The sequence below is a fragment of the Octodon degus genome, unplaced genomic scaffold (assembly GCF_000260255.1).
Source record: "Octodon degus isolate 3935 unplaced genomic scaffold, OctDeg1.0 scaffold00060, whole genome shotgun sequence".
NCBI classification, from domain to species: domain Eukaryota; kingdom Metazoa; phylum Chordata; class Mammalia; order Rodentia; family Octodontidae; genus Octodon; species Octodon degus.
In genome coordinates, this window is record NW_004524636.1 from 3,960,500 (window position 1) to 3,977,488 (window position 16,989).

The 16,989-nt window shown below is 37.2% G+C and overlaps 1 protein-coding gene and 1 pseudogene across 8 annotated transcripts in view; one reads left to right on the top strand and one right to left on the bottom strand.

The window, feature by feature from the left end:
- Gpcpd1 (glycerophosphocholine phosphodiesterase 1) overlaps nt 1–16,989 on the bottom strand; it is a 73,911-nt gene that overhangs the window by 12,943 nt on the left and 43,979 nt on the right. For 5 of the 8 annotated variants that reach the window (XR_002821686.1, XM_023718551.1, XM_023718549.1 and 2 more), the window contains 9 exons: nt 15,197–15,289; nt 13,245–13,265; nt 12,017–12,094; nt 10,431–10,470; nt 9,063–9,124; nt 7,704–7,769; nt 2,550–2,686; nt 1,963–2,098; nt 162–322 (listed from right to left, as the gene is read on the bottom strand). Coding sequence is in view for 7 of the 8 variants with exons in the window: in XM_023718551.1 (XP_023574319.1) it covers nt 162–322; nt 1,963–2,098; nt 2,550–2,686; nt 7,704–7,769; nt 9,063–9,124; nt 10,431–10,470; nt 12,017–12,094; nt 13,245–13,265; nt 15,197–15,289 (794 nt within the window). In the remaining variant the exon portion in view is untranslated. The remainder of the gene's footprint in view (nt 1–161; nt 323–1,962; nt 2,099–2,549; nt 2,687–7,703; nt 7,770–9,062; nt 9,125–10,430; nt 10,471–12,016; nt 12,095–13,244; nt 13,266–15,196; nt 15,290–16,989) is intronic. The other 3 variants (XM_004634332.2, XM_023718550.1, XM_023718552.1) reach the window with 3 other exon arrangements.
- Nucleotides 551–842, top strand: LOC105742565 (annotated as a pseudogene).

Genomic DNA, 16,989 nt, shown 5'->3' on the forward strand with positions numbered 1-16,989 from the left:
TTGAGTTGTGGGGATCGAACCACAGCAACCTGAGCCTGACTGCTTTGTTGAAGCAGCCACTTAAAGAACTGAGCTAAGGGGCAGGCCCCCAAGAACTGAGCTAAGGGGCAGGCCCCCACTTTTTCTAATATTCCAGGGATTTTTTTATGCAAAACAAGTACCTATCATAAATTAGACCATGAACTCCAAATTCTCTCAATTTCCTTCTGTTTTCAGGATCATTGGTATCATCACCCCAGCAGAATATGACAAGGCCTTTAGCTTTTGCCTCCTGAACATAGGACAGGTTTCTGAGCAGGTCTTCAGTATGTGCATTTATCCCCTAAAAGAAAAAAAAAACTGTGCTTACAAGTAAGTCACATAATTATTGCAAATGCTACAAGTTCATGCTCTATAAAGACTCTCTAGAGTAAACAGGAGGAGAAAAAATTAGGATTTTTTTCTTAGAACCCTACTGCAGTGTTGTGCTGTGAGGTAGGTATACGGGATTGTAAACACCAGAGCGAGAGAAGTTTTTGCATGTGGAGACCCGGGGGAAGCCACCATCACCATGTCTGATCAGGAGGCAAAACCATCAACTGAGGACTTGGGGAATAAGAAGGAAGGCAACTACATTAAACTCAAAGTCACTGCACAGGATAGCAGATTCACTTTAAAGTGAAAATGACAACACATCTCAAGAAACTGAAAGAATCATACAGCGCATTCCAATGAATTCACTCAGGTTTCTCTTTGAAGGTCAGACAATTGCTGATAATCATACTCTAAAAGAATTGAGAATGGTGGAAAAAGATGTGATTGAAGTTTATCAGGAACAAACAGGGGGTCATTCAATGGTTTAGATATTCTTTTTATTTTCCCTCAATCCTTTTTTATTTTTAAAAAATAGTTCTTTTGTAATGTGGTGTTCAAAATGGAAATGAAAACCGGCATCCCATCTCTTTAAAACATCCAGTAATTTGAATTCTAGTGCTCATTATTCATTGTTTTCGTTGTGCTGATATTTTGGTGATGAAACCTCAGTTTTCCTCACATTATCTTCTGCTTTTTAAAAATTACATGTGTGCACAGAGAGGCCGCAGATTTCAGGACTGTGCATTTTCAGGCTTGTGATCATAAGGTCGAGCCGTGTGCTTGTTCCTGTGGCTTTTCAGGTGGCCCTGAAGTTCGAGCTTGTGATTGCTTCACTCCTGGACTATAACTTTCAGTGGGAGGTGGAAGTTTTTCAGAGAACCGAACTGTGGAGAAATGACCTTTCCTTAACTTGAAGCTTAAAATCTGAGGGTCTGGACCAAAAAGAAGAGAAAGATGAGCTTTCGTGTCTAGATGACAGACATGGTGAGAGATTGATCAACTCCACGGGTAGCTTCATTGAAGAGAAAGCGGTTTTAGTTTTAAAAAAATCTTGTCAGATGATCCCAGAAAAGTTAATTTTCATTCAAAATTAATAAAGTTACTCACGCAGATGTATGTATAACAGAACACTGCTCCTTTTGATTGTGTTTGTACTTTTTGGCCTGGGATATGGGTTTTAAATGGACATGTATGTACCAACTTCATTAAAATAAACAATATTTGTAAAAAAAAAGAATAACCCTATTGCTTGTAAGGGATATTTCATATATACAATGTATTACTAATATACATATGCTGTCTTTTTTTGTTTCTTTGTTTGTTTTTTGAGACAGGGTTTCACTATGCAAATCAGGCTGGCCTTAAACTCCCAGCAATCCTCCTGCCTCAGCCTCATGAGTACTGGGACTACAAGTATGCACCATCATGCCTGGATATAATTTATAAACACAAATGTTGAATGGTAGACACACATTCACATCTAATGAAGCTACTTTATTATTACATATTAGTTAGACTTTTAACTACTGAGTGCATAAAGTAAGATTTACTACTGCCCTAAAAGACAGGAACAGAAAACTAAAAGCTAAAAAGTCAAACATAACTTACCAGAAGATTTTCAAACTGTGCAAAGCTCATTGCAATAGGGGTAGTCCGACATCTGAGGTCCATAAGTTCAGGGTAAATATCAGATTTTCCTTGAGTCAAAAACAATATGGGATATTTGTTCTGCTTCTGTCGAACCCTAAAAAGGACAATTTAAAAAGTATGGATGGTGTCTACGACCATACCTCCCTGAACACGCCCGATCTCATCTAAAAAGTATGGATGGGCCTTAATTGTGGTATTTTGAAATTTTAGAAAACATTAAAAATATAAAGAAAACAAAGCAAAATTCACAATATTCTATTACTCAAGTATAACCACCAATGATATGTGCTGTCTGTCAAGTTCTTCTACACGAGAGCTAAAACTCTCAGAAATGGGTGATAAAAAAAAAAAAATTGAGGGGTCAGATCTAGGCAGGGAAATGTAGCACTGATTGAGGCTTTGCAGCAGTTAGGGCAAATAGATGGGGGCAGGAAAATGTGCATAGCATGAGGAGAGGACAAGTAAGAGGGAAAACTGACAGGCAGCCTTTGCTTGTCCCTGAGGTATATTCTACATAAACAGAAGAGAATCTCAGTATTACTTACATTGTACAAATATCTGCATCAAATGAAGAAAACACAATTCTCCTTTTCCCAGAGTTTTCTAGAACATTTTTTAGAATTATATCCAAAAACAGATTCATGTCAAAATATGTTGATAAGTTACCATCCCACATTCCATCCTATGTAGAAGAAAAAGGAAAATAAAGTCATTACATACTCTAGAATCATAGCACTGAAAACAAAAATAAAACCAGATTCCTGAAAGCATGTAGCGTAACACATGTTTACATATTTTATCTGTAAATATCGTATTGTCTCCCTAGTATAAGGACTTATAATTCCGTATATGGTTAGGTTTCTAAATTTCTTTGTAAAAATATGTAAATACTTATTTCTACTTTTATGTAATTATTTTTTCTTTGTATTCTGTAAGGACTTAAAGTGCAACATATCAATATCTGATGGAAAATACCTGTCCCATGATATGCCAAAATGTTTGATAAATTTGACAGATAGGGTAAACCGAACTGCATATATTGTAGGTTAATAATTAGCGTCTCTTCTGGAGGGTTAACAACCTAAGTTTGCAGATCAAAACTGAAGAAAAGGAGGGGCTGCATGGTTACCCAACATTTTGGCCCTAGCCTTTCAAAGTCAGTGAAGACTCGGGACATAGGAGAACCTGTACTGTAACAATATGTAACTCAGTTGTGCTAAAAATTTTCTGATCAAGAAGATTATGGACCCACAGAGAAATGTGTTCGATGATGAAAAGTGAACCTGGGGAGAGTCACATGGAGAGAAAAAACATTTTCTCAAGCTTTCACAGACAGCAAATTGGTCAAGCAATGGCCGTGACTCATCTTCATGTCTGACACTGACAAAAGGATGAACAAAGGGCGGTACAGGTCTCCAGGATAAATCCTGAGAGTACTTGGCTGACCTTATCAGATACAAAAGTTACATTTCTTGTTATATAGGTCTTGCTGTATTTTGGTCTTAACCATCCAGCAGAAATATATAAAAATGTATAAATATAAAGTAAATCCATATTAATACGATGAGCTGTAAAAGGCTCAAGTCAATAAATTCTGAGGATAACCCACTAATATTATAGACTGCTAGATAGTGTTAAGATTGTTTAGTTGAATTCAAACACCTATAGTATTTAGATGCCAATAAAATATTCACCTCTGACAGGACAAAAAAAAAAAAAAAGGATACAAAGGAAAGATCATTTTGTATTTATATATACAAAATAGGATAAATTTACAGCTACGTTCGCTTAATTCAATGAGAAGAAAGAGGTGCACCAACAGTGTTTGGACAGAATATCCTGTCTGCTTCTTGTACTATGGATAACCACTAAGAAGATAACAATGTACAGTGTATTGATTATCAAAACTGTCCTATTAATCAGCTGTGAAACTGTCTCATTCATATTTATTTCTCAATAAAAATAAAGTGTTGCATCAAAAAAAATTTTTTTAAATTTATTTCAGGTATACACAAGGATGTTATATGTGACAGTGAAAAAACCTAACCTAAAGCAAATTAACTATTTGCCATCTCACATAGTTGTCCTTTTTTTTTTGGGGGGGGGGGGCAACAAAAGCAGTTAAAATCTATCCATCCTGTATGCATCTCATATGACTAGTGTTTTACTTAAGGTCCTCTTGCACATGACATCTCTAGATTGTTCATGCTACAAATCTGCTGTTTTGTACCCTTCAACCTGTATTTCCCCTTGTCCTCCTGTCCTTCTTAACCTATTAACTATTAGCTTATTTTTCACTATTTCTGTATATTTTTAATTTAAAATTTTTTATAGATCCCCTATACATGCCACACAAAGTTTTTCTCTCTTGTTGGCCTATTATGGGTCACTTGGCACATAATCTGCTACAGGTTCATGTGCATGTGGCAAATAGAAAGGCGTCGCTCCATTCCAGCACTGAGTACATTTCCATCACATACAGGGACCTTACTTTGTCTGCCAATGGACTCTCAGGTTGTCTATAATGTTTGGCTATTATAATACAGCTGGGGTAAAGATGGGAACACAGTTTATTTTTTACAAGGTAGAGATTTCATTTCTTTGGGTACATGCACAGAAGAGTGAATGATGGGTAACATACCAGTTGTTTTTAACTTGTTTAGAAACCCCCATGTGTTTCATAATAGCTATGCTAATCTACATTCCTACTAACAGTACACAAAAGTTCCCTTTATTCACATTATCAGCAACACAGCTCTGACTCTTTTTATTATGGCCATACTAATAGTTATGAAATAAATACCTCAGAGTGGTTTTGACCAACTCTCACCTAATTCACAGATGAGAAAGCCAAAAACCTGAAGATTGACTTCCCCAAACCTCACAGTTACTAACTGCTGGCACAGCAACCATATCAGATATAGACATTATATAAAAAGGAACTTTTGGGTGCCACTTTGGAGCACTCACACTCTGCCCCTTGAGTGCATCCTTTATCTCTGTCTGCAGTACCTTCTCATGACCCTTAAAAAAAAGTAACTACTGGGTGATACACTCCTGTAATCCTGGCACTTAAAAGAGACTGAGACAAGAGAATCACAGTGAGTTTGAGGCCAGCCTGAACTATACAGTGAGTGAGAGAGTGAGAGTGTGAGAGAGTAAGAGAGAGAGAGAGAGAGAGAGAGAGAGAGAGAGAGAGAGAGAGAGAAGGAATTAACTGTATTATTAACAGTCTAAGCTTTTGCTTTAATGTTAACAAAATAAAGATGATGTGGATAAGGGCAGGAGGATCACTAAGAGTTTAAGTCTAGCCTGGAATACACAGCAAGTCCCTCTCAAAAAGACAAACAACAACAACAAAAAAAAAGTGACAACCTGCATCTATTATGACTTATAATCTCCACAAACTGTAAGACATTTCATTTGCTAATTGAGCTCCTATTATGAAAACTCAGTTACAAAAAAAACCCTCAAAATAACCTTGTAAATTATAACAATTACTCCTAAGATACACTGTAAAATCTCATTCTTTGGATTTTATGTCAACCACCCTCAAAAAAGTAAAAACTAATTCAACAAATATAGGCAAGATACACTACTGACAGTCAAGTTTAAATGTTTTAAATACTATTCTTTAAAATAATTCAAGTCTTAAAAACAAGCTCAGAAAAGTAAAATCACGTATTAGGAAAATCCTGGTGGAACAGGACCAGCTCAGCCTGTCACACACAACCTAATTCTAAGGACTTAAAGGTCAACATATCAACATTTGATGGAAAATACCTGTTCCACGTTATGCCTAAGATGTTTGATATTTAGACAGATAAGGTAAACCGAACTGCCTATGTTGCAAGGTAATAATAAGCTTCTCTTCTGGAGAGCTAACAACCTAAGTTTGCAGATCAAAAATTGGAGAAAAGGAAGGGCTGCAAGGTCAGCCAACATTTTGGCCCTAGCCTTTCAAGGTCAGTGAAGACTTAGGACATAGGAGAATCTGTACTGTAACAATATGCAACTCAGTTGCAATACAAATTTTCTGATCAAGATCATGGAGTCACAGAGGAATGTGATCAATGATGTATAGTGTGCCTAACGACAGTCACATGGAGAGAAAATATTTTCTTAGACTTTCACAGAGAGCAAATTGGTCAAGCAATGGCAGTGACTCATCCACATGGCTGACAATGACAAAAGATTTACAAAGTGCAGTACAGGGTTACAGGATAAATCCTGAGGCGACTTGACTGACCTTATCAGATACAAAAGTTACATTTCTTGTTATAAAGGTCTTGCTTTATCTTGGTCTTAACCATCCCACAAAAAAGTATAAAAATGAGGTATATAAAGTAAAGCCATATTAATACGATGAGATGTAAAAGGCTCAAGTCAATAAATTCTGAGGATAACCCACTACTATTATGGACTGCTGGACAGTGTTGGATTATTTTGATGAATTCAAGCACCTATAGTATTTATATGCTAACAGAATATCCACCTCTGAGAGGACTAAACAAAAAAAAGGGGATACAAAACAAGGACCATTTTGTATTCATATATACAAAATAGTTAGGATAGATATACAGCTACTTTCGCTTAATTCAATGAGAAGAAAGATTTGTACTAACAGTGTTTGGACAGGATATCCTGTCTGCTTCTTGTACTGTGGATAACCACTAAGAAGATAACAATGTACAATGTATTAATTATTGAAACTGTCCTATTAATCAGCTTTGAAACTGTCTCATTCGTATTTGTTTTTCAATAAAACTAAAAAAAAAAAAAAAAAAAGAAAGAAAAAAAAAGAAAGAAAGAAAGAAGATGAGAAACAAGTTGGGTTTCAGATGAAATAAGATGATTCTAAATTGGTATATGTTGATCTGAGTAGTAGGTATAAGAGAGTCTGCTATTCTATTCCTCTTTTGGATATGCTTAAAGTCTTCCATAAAATTTCACAAATATATGCAGTTAATTACGATGAAGCTAAATAAAGAAGATAACTGAGTCACCAAAATAAATAAATAAATAAAGATTATAGTGACCAAAACAAATTCCAGACAATTAGTCCCAGTGCCCAGTTATGATACTTGAATAAAAACCACACTGCCAGTCCAGTCCTCTGACCAAACATTTTACCTATTTATACATATGCCCCACTCTAATGTAGGGAATAGTCAACTCCAAAAAGATAAAACCTTGTCTATTTTGTTCACTACTTGCATACAACACTCAGAAAATGCCTGGTCCATAAGTTTTTCAATACATACTGGTTAAATGAAAGAATGAGTACATGTAAGAATGACTTAAAAAATATAAGCAAGAAATTTCCTTTCCTGGAGAACTACCAGTAGCTGTTACCCAACAGAAAACTGCTTAGGATATTATCTAAAATGTGCTTGTATGGAAAAATACATTAATTAAAAGCTCAGAGTTTTGACTGTAAGTATGCCTAGAAATCACTCTTATTGAGCACACAAGACATACACAGATTGAAATTTCTCCAACTGATCCATCACTTTTAAAAGTACTCACATGTAAATACAAAACATGCTTCATTAAAAAGGTCCAAGAAGCACTGCACTTTGATGAAGGAAGCTACAAGATTTTCAGTTTCATTTAACTCCATTAAAACAAAAAGGATTGAAATAACTTTTTAAAAATGGGAACTGGGAGAAAAAAGTACAGTATAGAGAATTACTTACCCTTTGTTGGCAGATCCACTTTATTTCTATATTAAACCCTACATCTTCTGGCAAAGACTCTAAAACCTAGAGTTTTGTTTATTCGTGATGAGTTTTGTTGTTTTTGATAAGATGGATTATAGATAAGAAAAAAAAAAACAGAATTACAAAAAGCAACCAACAAGAATATCACTAAATAAGGATAAAATGTTTGTCTTTAGTAAAAACCACTCTTTTCTCATATTCAAACTGATAACCTGGTTGATAACCTAGCTGACTTTATTATGCTAAACACATAGTATGATTGAAATGTAAGGTAAATATTCTGTTGTATATTTAGTTGTGCTGTCGTGACTGCCTCAATGTCCTGAATTGATTGAAAACATTTACCTTTTATGAACATTTTTACTTTGCGTACAAGCCAGAAGACACATGGTGTCAGATCTAATAGGGCAGCTGAGGACACACTGGTATGCTTTGACAGAAAAGGTCATACATGTTTTGAACTCTTTCAGGACATGGAGGAAGCCATGAAAAGACTCATGAAAGAAGATTTTTTAGAATTGCTTTAGATGGTAGCAAAAATGATAACTGTGTTCAAAGTGACGGGGAGTATTGTAAGGGAGGAGATTAATAGCAACAGGCTTTTTACTGTGTAATGAAGTTTTATTATATAAATATTCACCATAATTTCTGACACCACATAAAAAATCAAGTAGGACATGTTACTGTGTGCCTATAATCTCAGCAATCTGGGAGACTGAGGCAAAAGGATCACAAGTTCAGGCACAGACTAGGCACTTTAGTGAGACCTGGTCTCCCCATGGCCTGGAGAGGAGCCAGGCCATGGTAGTACAATGTTTGAAATCCCAGTACTCACAAACCTGAGACACAAGAACTGGCTACCCTGAGCAGCATACTGAGTTCAAGCCTAGCCTAGGCTACACAGTGAGATCCTGTCTTAAAATAAATACAACCCAAAAAACAAGCAAAAAGGTGGCACAACTACAACACATAAAAAATGTATCTTTACAGCTGAGTATGGTGGCACACACCTGTAATCCTAGCTCATCAGGAAGGCTAAAAAAAGACAGTTACAAGTTGGAGGACAGCCTGGGTAACTTAGCCAGACTTTCTCTCTAAACAAAAAATGGTGATGTAGCCCTGTCGTAGAACACTTGTCTGCTATATGGATACAAAGGATACTATCTCTAGTACAATTAAAGAAAAAAGCATTTTTTGCCTAAAGGCACTCAAGGTGATAAATTAACGTATCTTTGACACTGTCTTTTTAATGACAGAAATCAATTATTTAGGCTATAAATTAGCAATAACAGATTAATGAAATACCCTTGCCCTAGTTTTACTGAATCAACTTACCATCTTAAGAGAAGGAAATGGCTGGTTTTCAGAAAGGGAATTTTCTCCCTCAACTACAGATTCTGAAATTTTAAATGACAAAAAATAAATAAAATGTCACTGTATCACTGCCATCTTTTCCTAAACCCTAAAAAACTGAGAGCACAGTGAAGTATTTATCAGGTCCTTTTAGGAAATGCAGGATTTTTGAAAGCTCTTGTATTTATGAATACTAACCATTAAAAACTGCATTTGTTAAATAAGTACCCATCATGAAGATTATTCTGCCACACTTTAATACAAATGCCAACCTGTGGTCCCAAATGTGATTATTTTCTTACAGAATACTTAGTACTACACTTTTACGAATAGTCATGAGAAGTACTTTTTTATTTCCTAAAGAAACTGAATTGTATCATTTTGTTAAGAATTTTACCTGAAATGTAAAACTCAGCTCAGAAATTAATAGATTAGAAGAATCTACGATTACTCTTATGGCTTTTGTTCAGTCTAAAATACAGATCAGTTTTTTCATTTTCTTTTAAAAAAGAGATGACAACATATTTTTTTTCCCAAAAATGAACTTTTTGTTCTCAAACTCAAATAATCTCTATCAAGCCCTACCAACTCGTGTGTTATATATTCACAGACTAAACTCACGAAAAACTTTAAATATCTTAAAGTTAAAACTCATACTGCTAATAGTCATGAAAATCTATAAAGTTATACAATTTAGGGCGGCAGAAAATCCTTAAAGTCTTAAGCCTCTCACAATTTCTACATCAATGTATCTACTGTGCATGATTACAATCACAGACAAACTGCAAACCTACCACATATACACCATTGCAAAAGTAAATCCCTAGGAACAGAAAGCCATTTTCCCAGCCTTGACAGACTTTACACATTCTAGTTGAAGGGCGCAAGAATAAACAAAACAAGGGATCTCAAAAAGGATATGATAAACAATGAATTGCACATTCTATGGGAGCAGAAGGCAAAATGAGTCACAAGTATGGAGGAAAATGAGGCACAGAGTGATCAAGTCATATCACCTGTCCAAGGTCACAGGTGATAAATGATAATGTTTCAAACTCCTGACAGATTCAGATGCTATACTACTCTACTTTGTAATAGCTATATCCTTAGAAAGACTGCTATGAAACTATGAATATCTTAAGTCACCAAACTAAAGGAAAACAATAAAATGGTTACTATGCACATGACATAATGAGGTGAAAATTAATATAGAAGTACCTCACATATCTGAAATTACACTAAAGTGGCCCAAGAGATGACCTGGAATTGGAATGTTAGTTTATAATGGTTAAGGGAATATACTAATAATGCCAACTATAAAATGCAAAGTGTTTCCATACAAATACATACCTTTCCGATCTTTAGATTTTAGTGCAGTTACATGAGAAAGCTACAAAACAGAAAAATGCAATCAGAAATAAAGTGATCCTCTATGAAGACATAGTTAATAAAATGGTAACCTAGGTCCAGAAATACAGCTCAGCAGCACAAGTGCCTGTCTGGCAAGTACAAAGCCCTGAGTTTAATTCCTGGCACAAAAAAAGGGGGTTAGGCGGGGAGGGGTAACCTGAAAACCTGGTAAATTAGCAAAGACAAGAAACTGTAGAATTACCAGCTTAATAAGAATAAGCATGTAACAAAAGTTCATGATCAAAGGAGGGAGGAAGGAAAGAATATAAAATCTGCAAGTTAGGAAATTGTTCATATTCAGATATCTAATAGGGATGGAAAAAAGAATCATGAAAAATTAGATGGTACCACAAAATATAAAAATATGCTAGGAATGAAAATATGTGTAAAACGAACTACCACATAAACAGCCTATTGTAAAATACAGTAGAAACAGTTAAGGGACTGCCTCAGGCTGGAAGCAGTCTGAGACTGGGAAGGGTCTACAAAGACATGGCTTAGCTTCTGTGTCGATGCAAAAATAGAGGATCAGCGTAAACCCACTACTCCCAAATTAGAACGGCAAACTACAGGGCCAGCCAGATAGCTCAGTGGACTAAAGCGCAGGGACTGGGGTTCAATCCCTGGCTCCACATGCCATGCTGGCCTGGCCCCGCCCCCAGGGTACACTGAGATGGCCATTAAGACTGGGTATGGTGCTGCACACCTATAATCCCAGAGCTTGGGAGGCTGAAAACAGGAGGATCACTGAGTCTGATCTGGGTAGTGAGACTCTGTACTAATAAATAACAAATAAAAAATAAAAAGAAAGAACAGCAAACTATAGCTTGTTCTACACATACTGAGTACAGTGGTCCCTCACTTATCGCAGAGGTTCCGTTCCAGATACCACCACCCCAGCAATAAGTGAAACCAGTGAAGTACCATCTCTCTCTCTCTCTCTCTCTCTCTCTCTCTCTCTCTCTCTCTCTCTCTCTCACACACACACACACACACACACACACAAACTGGCTTTACAAACCCTACCCACACTCTTATAAACGTTTCCCACACTTGAAAAAAAAAAAAAAAACACTTCTGACATTTTAACCATTTTCTAAACTCATAAACTTATGCAATTTTAACAGCATATGTATTCTGTATGGTACTGCCAAATCCCATGATGTAGCAAAAACTCCACAATAAATGGTTTAGATTAACATTTTTTGAAAACCTGCGAAACAGTAAGTCTGTAAAAGTTAAATCACAAAATAAAGAGGGACTACTGCATAGGGTGGAATATGGCTGGGCATGGTGGCATACACCTGTAATCCCAGCAGTTGGGAGGCTGAGACAGGAGGATTGTTGCGAGTTCGACCAGCCTGGGCTACGAAATGAGCTCAAGCCCAGCATGTCTGAACTGCATAGCAAGAGCCTGTCTCAAAAAGACAAAAGTCATCCCAGTGTAAAAAGAAAATGGTATATTATAGATAAGTACAAGTAGTGTCAAATCTAGTGGTTAATTTACATTTTTCTGCCATCATTACCTTTAACAACTGGAGCTGGTCAAATGTTAGTTCCTTTACTGGAATTTCAAATAATTCGACTGGATCAGCATCAAATTTCTAAAAAGAAAGGGAGGGAATGGGCCCTACTTTAATTACTGCTGAACTTTTATACTATAAAGCTTATGATCAGAATTTACTGATTGATGAGCATAGCTATGAGACAGCTATTGCAATCTCATGCAGAAAAGCCCTAGCACCACCTCCCCAACTCCAAGCTCTTACACATCTGCCTTTTTTTGGGCAGTGCCGAAGATCAAGCCAAGGGCCTCATGCATGCCCACCAAGCACACTACCACTGTGCTATACGTTCAGTTACTTGTTTTTGTGCTTAATGCAGGTCAGGAAGACTGGAAGAAAATACTAGCTGGGAAGAAGTAACGCTGAAGACACAACTGAAGACAGAGTGAGATGTCAGGCATAATTGTCCCTGCTTCTTGACATGCGGTATAAATTTTACTTGACACATGTCCATGCCATATGTCTAGAAACCAACATGCAACTATTACATAGAATTAGCTTTATTACATATTTTGAGATAGGCAGGGTCTTCCTATGCAGTTCATCCTGGTCTTTAAACTTACTACGTAGCCCAGGCCTCCTGAGTATTGGGATTACAGGTATGTGCCACCACAGGCTACACAGTATGTTCAAAGCTAGCCTAAACTATGTAGTGAGACCTTGTCTCAAAAAAAGGCAGTCATACAAAAGAAATTTGGGGGGAGGTGCCCAATTAGCTATAAGTATTACTATTCAAGAAGCCTGATCTACCATTTTTCCCCTTAAGTAAATCTTTATTAGGGCCAACAAGATAGCTCAGCAGACTAAGCGCCTGCTTAGGCAAGCATAGGGACCCGGATTTGATCCTGGGTCCCACAGGCTGTGCCAGCCTTGCGCCCCAGTGTGTTGAGCTGGTAACAGAGTCTGAGTGTGGTGGCCAACGCCTGCAATCCCAGCACTGGGGAGGATGAAAACAGGAGGATCACTATGAGTCCGAGCTGCGTAGTGAGACCCTGTACAAAATACATAAATTTAAAAACAAAAAAATCTAGTAGGCCTGATATCAAATATTACACTGCTGAAAGTATTGCTATCTTAAGGAAATGAGTTAAGATAACACCAGTAAATCATCAACCCAACAAATGCACTGAAATGCAACTGCATATAGTTATGTATGTACAGTTATTTGTTCACATACATGGGTACAAACCTGCTTATGCATAAAGTTTTTCTGGAAGGATACACAAGAAACTAGTAAGAGTATGGGAGTGAGATCAAGGAAAAGATTTGTTCTGCATTTCACAATCTTTTGGACTATTTGCATTTTTAAAATAATGGGAATGAACTGTACTTGTAAGAAAAAATACCTACTACAGGCAAGTCATGGTGGCACACACCTATAATCCCAGTACTCAGAAAGCTGAGGCAGTAGATTTGCCATGAATTCAAGGACAGTCTGGACTACATAGTGAGACTCTGTCTCAAACCCCCCATAAAATCCTACCAAATACTAAAATATATTCAGCATTCCCTGTTAATTCATTCAAGTTCAACTACAGAACAAGACAAACTGATAAAAACAGGGTAGTGATACTTTTTTATTATTTTTTGAGACAGGGTCTCACTATATACGTCAGGCTGGCTTCACTTTCACAAAGTTCCTCTTGCTTCAGACTCTTAAGGGCTGGAATTACACACAAATGCAAGAATGTCCAGCCTAAACTCAGGATTTTAAAATTAATATTCAGCTACAGCAAAACCCATTGTTTTAATTATTCTGTTTGCCACAGAATCTAAATAGATCTATTTTTTTCCTTCCTTATTTCTCCTCTCATACATGATAGCACACCAAATCCCTAAGACTGTCTAGAATCTACTAGTGGGAAGCCCGGTGCCTTGTTACACTCTTCTGCACAAAATGCAGTGGCTGCTACAGTTCTACACCTGTTAGCACAATGGCCTTCACTTGAAATCAACTCAACTGAAAATGGTTACCTAATACAGTTTTAAAGAAAGTACCAAATGACCCTTGTGCTGGCTAACCTGAACTATCAGCCTGACAGGATCTTGAGATTACTGGGGAGGTGGCTGGGTCTGGGGCACTATACTCAGTGGATCAAGCCATTGACGTGCAGAGCACTTGTGCCCTTGGGACGTGGGGCATACTGGAGCAGAAGCAGCCTTTGGAGGCCACACTTGCTGCCCCTATTCTCCTATGTTCAGCTTGGGCTACTGGAAGGTGAGCAGTTATCTCAGATGTACCTTGGCCATGATGCCCTACAGACCACTCCAGAGAGGCAGCCAGCCATAGATCGAAAGCTCTGAAACTGTGAGCCAAAACTAAACTTCTCCTCTTTAAGTTGCATATAGTACTTTGCTCCAGGGGAGAGACAAAGCTATTTTAAATTCCTATAAAACCACTTGGTTCATCTATATACTAAAATTCAGTGACTTACATGGCAATTATGTTTGCACAATGACAATTAAAAAAAAAAAAAAACCTCAGGTGCCATTTCCTAAATTCCATTCTGACTCTACAGCCCAAGGCACCCTTCTCTCCACCTTTCCTAACTGTTTGGCCCCTGTGGCCCATGGTGCTGCTCCCCTTGTCTCCCATCCACGAGCTCCAAAATTTCTATTATACCAATCAGCAAGACACTGGGCATGAATCACAGTTCTGAATGGTTTCCTTCTTGGATAAAATGTTGTATCTCTACCTCTTAAATCTAATTCTCTTTCAAGGAGGCCCTCCATGTATCTGACTCTTAACTACTTCTCTTGTTGTTCACTGTTGTTCTTACTGCTTTAGTTAAATTATATAGGTTATTAATTTGAGAAATAACAAGCAGAAATAGACAGGGGCCCTGCAAACAAACACTGGTAGTCTCTGCTGCTCAACATAGCTGACAGGAACAGTGATTCAGAAACTGCCTGGACCATCCCTCTGTTGGTAACAGAAGGCAGCAGATGCCCTTCTCCAGAACATCTACATTTCCACCTTACTCTCAATACTGCATGAGCCTGAGGAAGGAAGGGATTGACAATTATTCACCAAAAAAAATCAACTGACTAACTCTATTAAGTAACTAAAAATATGAAAAGCTTCCTAATTTTTAATCTTTTACTTAACAGTAAGATTAAAATAAAGGAATATCAACATACCTTTTTCATGGTCAAACAACAGGTAAGATCATGATACACTACAGGCACAAAGTCTTTTGAAAGATGGACATCAAACTCTACAAAAGCCGCACCCTGAGAGAAGTAAAGGAAACAAGTATTTAAAAAATACTATCTAGTGTACAATAGTTCCAAAAGTACAGGGATGTAAATTTGTTGCTCACTATAAGACTACAGATCTGTACACAAAAAGAAATCAATTTATATGCAAGGCCATGTCTGTAGAGGTGGGGCAGCCTTCACAGGTATCACCACTGCTACTATTAGCAGAAAAGGAACTGAGTCAGCAAGGGTTGGAGCACAGGGGTTTCTGTCCTGCTGCCCACCCTCATACACCAAAGCTGAATGTGGGGATGAGAAGAGCAAAGTGCAGAGCCTCTCTGCTCTGTTCCTTGGTGTATCTAAGCTAAATATACTTGACAGCCTTTCTTAGAAATGTCAGTACTGGATTAAAGAGGAAGCTACAGCTAAAACAGAATCAGGCAACAAGAATATGTACTTCTTGTCATGACATACCACTTATTGCCATAATGTCTCTCAAGTAAAGGTTTTTTTTGTTTTGTTTTGTTTTTTAAAAGGGTGATAAATGAAAAAAAAAAAAGTCACAAGAATAAGAAAAAAAATGTCACAGGTCTCTCCTGTTACAATTCTGTATATGGTTACATTTCTAAATTTCGTGGTAAAATTATGTAAGTGCTTATTTCTACCTTTATAAAATTATTTTTCCTTACAGAGGTCTTAAAGTTCAACATATCAATATTTGATGGAAAATACCTGTTCTATGATATGCCAAAGATGTTTGATATTTAGACAGAAAGGGTAAACTGAACTGCATATATTGCAGGTTAATAATAAACTTCTCTTCTGGAAGGTTAACAACTTAAATTTGCAGATCTAAATTGGAGAAAAGGAAGGGCTGCAAGGTCAGCCAACATTTTGGCCCTAGCCTTCCAAGGTCAGTGAAGACTTAGGACAGGGGAGAACCTGTACTGTAACATCATGTAACTCAGTTGTGCTCCAAATTTTCTGATCAAGGAGATTATGGAGCCACAGAGGAATGTGATGGATGATGTATAGTGTGCCTGGGGAGAGTCACATGGAGAGAAAAAACATTCTCTCAGGCTTTCACAGAGAACAAATTGGTCAATCAATGGCCGTGACTCATCCTCATGACTGACACTGACAAAGGATCTACAAAGTGTGGTACACGGCTACAGGATAAATCCTGAGGGTACTTGACTGACCATATCAGATACAAAACTTACATTTCTTGCTATATAGGTATTGCTCTATCTTGGTCTTTTTTTTTTATTTTTTTTATTTTTTTTACATTTATTTATTGTGTGTGTGTGTGTGTGTGTGTGTGTGTGTGGCCAGCTCAGCCCACCAGGGGGTGCGGCTGGCTGGCATGTGGTGCTGGAGGATCGAACCGCGGTCCCTGTGCTTTGCCGAGCTTGTTCCAAGTAGGTGCTTTAGACCACTGAGCCATCTCTCCAGCCCCTCTATCTTGGTCTTAACCATCCCGCAAAAAAGTATAAAAACGAGGTATATAAAGTAAAGCCATATTAATACAATGAGCTGTAAAAGGCTCAAGTCAATAAATTCTGAGGATAACCCACTAATATTATAGACTGCTGAACAGTGTTGGATTATTTAGCTGAATTCAAGCACCTTAGTATTTAGATGTTAATAGAATATCCACCTCTGAGAGGACTAAACAAAAAAAAAGGGGGATACAAAGGAAAGATCATTTTGTATTTATATATACAAAATAG